The 6,000-nt window shown below is 36.7% G+C and overlaps 1 protein-coding gene across 1 annotated transcript in view; it reads right to left on the bottom strand.

Annotated features, from left to right (window-relative positions):
- The window catches only part of LOC121386104 (trehalase-like), a 35,501-nt gene continuing 29,501 nt past the window's right edge, over positions 1 to 6,000 (bottom strand). The window contains exons 11-14 of the mRNA XM_041516902.1: positions 4,922 to 5,154; positions 2,703 to 2,927; positions 2,007 to 2,060; positions 1 to 761 (exon numbers count right to left, since the gene is read on the bottom strand). Coding sequence (XP_041372836.1) covers positions 588 to 761; positions 2,007 to 2,060; positions 2,703 to 2,927; positions 4,922 to 5,154 — 686 coding nt within the window. The 3' untranslated portion in view covers positions 1 to 587. The remainder of the gene's footprint in view (positions 762 to 2,006; positions 2,061 to 2,702; positions 2,928 to 4,921; positions 5,155 to 6,000) is intronic.

The raw sequence follows: 6,000 nt of genomic DNA, 5'->3' as shown, positions 1-6,000 counted from the left end.
CGGCTAAAATAGTAAAAAAATATACCTTAGTGTTTAAAAACTAGGGTATGTTCCTTTAAAATAAAAACACGAGTTCAACAGTAATACAGCAATAAAAATATACAAGCCACGCATATGAAATTATGACAGCTTTTAGAACTATTAAAATACTATCAGAAATATTTAAAAAGTATTGTATTTACAAGAAAAACCCACCCTAAAAACCATAACATATTTATATGTCAACACGTATAAAAAAAAGTCTGGTAACGTAATAAAATATGATGGCAACTTTTGGCTCTAATTTTAACAATATCCGGGCGGGTTGAAAGTAATGTCATTTTTTTTTCTTTACCTAAAAGGTTATGAAAGTTTACTACAGTCACTACTGCCTTTTTAACAATATCTACTCTGATGTCATCATAAAGAGGACCGTGAATAGCTTCACATTCTACATAAATAAGACCGTTAAAACACGTTCTTTTGTGAATATAAAAATATTAATATCTACCCGTTTCTAACATTAAAGGCGCTATGTCACTATGAAACATTGACAGCACACGTCGATACAACTTAGGCAAGGTTAAATGTTCACAACACTATGCTTTTTAGCTAAACAAATAGGAAATGATTAACACATTATAAATGAAAACAGAACTAGTATCTTGGCACCGTGTAGAACGGCAGGCTTTGGTGTCATCGGTTTGATCACTGGTTGTCAAGGAGTCTCCATAGCGATGAAGAAAATCCAGAAGAACGCCATTAGACCACCCGAAACCAGTCTGTGAAAATAAACGAGATTGAAGTCACACAATGCCTAGCACATCAACGGTTATTGGAAATACATGATAAATAAAAAATAACTGGTTACCGTGTTAAGTTATTGGCCTTTTCCAGGGAAGGTTTGAATGGCAAAGCTGTGTCATTCGCCATTCAACCTGGGCAGGATAAGGCCGATTTCTGAAGACCGTAAGCAGCTATTTTATTTATCCTGAAATCTACATAATACGAAATATTAATGAAATGATCCGTTTTATTTCACAACTTTACCCTTTTCTGGAGTAGTAAACAAAATAGTTCTTAAATGACAACAAATTATTTCTTAATTTTAATTAAAAAGTGTCTTTAAAACGGTTTATAAAAATCAAAACAATCGAATGGAAATAAAAGATTAAGTAACTTTGAACAATACAACATTTCTTTGCTGATGACAACTAATGTAAAAGTAGTTCTGTCGTAAAAAGCTATTTATCTAGTCATCGGGGGGGGGGGGGGGGGGGGGGGGGGGAATGGGGGGGTCTTGACAATTTTTGCAGGATAAATAAACAGATCGGCGCTAGAGGACACGCGAGCTACATGAGCCCAATTATACACTAATTTCGGCAACTGTGCTCTTGTGATGTCGTTAAACAAAACAAACTTTAACTTTACTTTCGGCAGTGCTTAAAAAACACTAAATAGATAATGTCAGCTGTTTTCTTTCTTTCTTTCTCTGTTTAAAATAATAAACGATTTGTGCTATTTTTTAATGTTCAATCACTATTATGTTATTGGTTACTAAAAAAATAATAATTTTTTTAAAAAGTTGTTTGTATGAACGCATGTAAGAATAAGAATTCCTCGTTCGGCTATTGACGGAAAACCCTTAAATGCTGCGTATCTTCATTTCATTTTAATTTATTTTCGTGCTCATATCCAATTAAGGTTCAAGCACACTGTCCTGGGTACACACCACAACTATCTGGGATGTTTGTCTAGGACAGTGGGTTAGTTGTTAGTGGTTAGCAAGAGAGAGAAGAGGGTGTAGTGGTCTTACATCTATCCATCGAGTCGTTAAAACTCGTACCGGACTGCGAACCTTGTATTCGCCAGCCTTATGTCCGATAGCTTAACCACAACACTACCGAGGCCAGTGCTGCGTATTAATTTCCTGAAGAGAGTTCGATTGTTATTGTAGGGATTCTGTTGTTCATACTTCCACGAACGTCGAAATAACCACGTTCAATTATTTAAAGGTACAAACTCGCCTGTACTCCATATTCCCCGCCACCGCCACGCCCACCCACACGATTGACATCATACTGAAAGAGAGAAAATAGTTACAAAATGTATTTATTTCCTCATCAACTACCAGTCATGTGAAATTTTAAACCTTGGCCTAAGTTAAACGTATTTTGGTAGCACTATACCAGAACAAAATCTTAAAACTGCCCTGAACTTTAGAGTATTTATTTTAAATTAATACTGTTATGCCTGTCATTAGTGAAATATGCTACGCGTCTTTAATTATAAACGGTGTTTGTGCATGCGTCTCTCTCTCTCTCTCTCTCTCTCTCTCTCTCTCTCTCTCTCTCTCTCTCTCTCTCTCTCTCTCTGTTATGTGTGTGTGTGTCTCTCTCTCTCTCTCTCTCTCTCTCTCTCTCTCTCACACACACATACACACACACACACACATTATCTCTCTCTCTTTCTGTCTGTCTGTGTGTGTGTGTGTGTATGTGTGTGTGTGTGTGGTTGCTTTTGTGTGTCTTTTTGGCGTGTTCTAGGCCTTACTACGTTGTTATACCATTTCCTTTTTTAATTGACGTTAACTTTACAACTATTGGAAAAATGGCTTTTGGTATCCTAGCGTCGTCAATTCGAAAGGAACACATAGAGTACATTTCGAATTATGTATTCCGTGTGACTCAGCCTTTAGTGAGTCCACATCGTTATAATCAAACCTTTTCAAACATGTGATTTGTTTCCTTCCACCCTTTCCAGTTGGAGAAGACGTATTTCTGAGCCAAGTGTCGAGCAATCTCGCGAGATTCGGCGAGATCACTTGTTGCCAGCGTGGTTACCATGATGTGCTGCAATGGCGGCCAGACATTGGGGTAGTCCCACTGCTGACCGGAATTCACCAGAGAGGTCGGGATACCTCCGGCGAAATCGAGAGCGATGTGAGACTGAAAGAAACACAATTATAATCCTAGGCCTCGTTTTAGGAAGCGATCATAGTGCTAAAATCAACTTAAATGCACAGTTACCGTATGCACTTATGATGATCCTAACGCTAAGATCGCTTCGTAAAACACAGGGCCATACCCTAGTGTTGGGAATCGGTTGGAATTCCCATCATCGACCATAGGTTATAATTGGTTTGCACCAACCGATCAACTTTCGATTACATAATCGGTTAGAATTATATGAACATAAAGAAGGATTGGAATAATTATAAGCACTGTACAACTATTGTGTTTTACGGAATCTACACTTGCAGGGCCGTACCCTGATCAAAATCCAGGGAGGGGGTGGGGCGGCACTGCTTTTTATAAACAAATGAAAAACTATACAAATTAAACCCTGGGATGTGTATGCTATGTTTTTGGAGCAAAAAAAGAAAGAAAAAAAAGGAGGAGATTATCTGGGAGGCAACTGCCCCCCTGCCCCCGGAGGGTAGGTCCTGACCTGACAAATGGCTATTTTTACTTGTAATAACCATTTAATATATTTTTCTTTAAGTACACATGAAAACAAACATCGACCCCCAACATATTTACATATGGAGACACAATTATATTTAACATTTCCCACGACAATCGATTAAAGGCATACTGTCACAGACCACTGACCTATTTAATGGACTAACAAAGTATTACCTGAACAACTATAATTTGATTTGTCCCTAAATGTCCTTTATTCAGCCATCTTCATAACCACCATACACCATGGCAATGGTCCATAATTCAAAAACTAAAATTGCCGAGAGGGATGACATGGATTTCACTCCATCATGGTTCAGTTATGGTGATGCGATAGCTAGATTTGGTTTCCAACAATTATGTAATTTTTATTTATTATCCATTTTTAGAGAAATAAGGTCCTTAAATCTGTGACAGTATGCCTTTAAGAATGTTTATACTCGATCATCACATCGTAAGAGACAATCCGATAAAAAAAATTATTATAAAAAATCATTGGAATATCACTAGATTTTTATAATCGACACGAAGAAACCCGTCAGCAACTACGTATTTAACCGGAACATTATTGAAAGTGGGTGCTGTCGGGTTTCTTCATGTATTATTATGTATTAGTGATTAATATGTGAAATTTTTTTTTTTTTTTTTATCCAAAACAATTATCGATGGAAAGGTATTTAATGTCAAACATATGATCGTTGTTGTATTAGAGTGGGAATCTTCGACTACCGTTTGGTAAGCAGCGATTGCGTAGAATTTATATAGATTGATCTCTGACAATCTGATTAAAATTAGTTATACTGGTCTACCAGTAGATCTAACAGCATTGCGTGGACTCCCATGTCCAGGTGACATTTCATCTATAAATAACAATTTAAATATCGACCAATTAAACTTCGCCTTTTATAGCGTTATTCGGGAGCATACAAATTCTAAAAATATTGGGCAAGACTATTTATGCAATAGGCGAACTTGTTGGTCTATTTCAACATTAAAAAACAGGGGGAAAAGTACAGTAATAAACTCTGGATTGTATACTAGTATAAACAGATTTTGTGGCTATACCATCACGGGTTTTTTTCCGTCTTGAAACCAATTTTATATAAAATTTTATATTAAAATTAGTTTCCGGCATACTTCACCCGAATCATTTCGTATACCCTCGGCATAATCCCGAATGTTTTCAAATTCTTTTCAAATCACTGGCATAATTTTGCAAGTAAGGTTTTGATTGGTCGAATGAACGGTCAACTGGACATGAGCTCCAACGGGCTGCTGTTAGATCCACAGGTAATAGTAATTAACCAGTGGAGCTAATTTAATTAGATTGGATCTCTGACTGTTCGAGAGCGCGATAACTTTCCAAATGTCCGTCTAGCTCTCTTGCTGTCAAAGTACTCGGGCTAAGGTGTCGTTAAATATTCCTTTCATTTTGATTCAAGAAAAAAACCCTTGTTTAGACTGTTCGTTCAAATCACCTTCAAATAGTCCAACACCCGGGTCTCATACCACGTTTTGTTGTGATCCGCGCTGCCGACGCACTCCGCGAATAGCGGGAAGACGTTGGATGGGAAGAAGTAGTTCCTGTGAGATGCTGTCGGGTCGTAGTAATCCTGCCAAACTCCCTGAATCTCATTCCAGAGAACAGAGTTTATAGCCTCCTTCCTTTCTTCAAATGTTTGTCTGAATTCAGCAGATTTTTCATAATTTCCTAGGTAATAATATAACGTAACATTCAGTGGTTATTACCAACTACATGTGTATTACTATACCAACTATTACTATACCAATTATTACTATACCAACTTCTACTATACCAATTATTACTATACCAACTTTTACTATACCAACTATATTCCACGTATACCAGCCTTCACTGATCTGGTTTCTGTCAATAATTTCCATTTGGCTTGACGGAAAAAGAAAACTCTTTTGGATATAACAATAATGCCAATTGTTTTTAATTTTATGTGCAGTTGGCATTTTACTTGTAAACACTGGTCAATATATAAATTTAAAATACACGTGCACTGTTAAACCATTGTAAATCTGTTCATTACCTTTCAGTAATGGATTTAAAAAAAAACCCACTAGTGTATTACCCCTCCAGAACCACTAACGTTAAAATTTGATACATAATATGTTTATTGGTGTATTTTAGGTAGGGGAATATCCTCGATATTCTCCATTCGTGAAAAATAATGGAACTCGACTTTAGCGGGCCTCGTCTCAGGAATGGAGAGTTACTCGGACATTCATCTATACATATACATCAATACTCGCCTATAGTGAAGATGGCCGTCTGCTTCTCAAAGTTTCAAATTGTATTTTTTTTTATCCTACATACATACATACATACATACATATATACACATACGAAAACGGATGTCCAGCTATTAAAGACAGTTTAATAAAAGCACAATGAAATATGGAGTTTATATTAGCAAAATACGAAATTCAAACCCTTGAGCAACCGACATTCGTCAAGAGTATTGATGAGCACCTGTTATATTGTAGAACTTTGCTAACAGCTGGCACGGCGGAAGCAAATAGATAT

This window comes from Gigantopelta aegis, chromosome 12 (assembly GCF_016097555.1).
Source record: "Gigantopelta aegis isolate Gae_Host chromosome 12, Gae_host_genome, whole genome shotgun sequence".
Lineage (NCBI taxonomy): Eukaryota > Metazoa > Mollusca > Gastropoda > Neomphalida > Peltospiridae > Gigantopelta > Gigantopelta aegis.
Note: the sequence above shows the minus strand (reverse complement) of the source record. Positions and strands in the feature narration are given on the sequence as shown.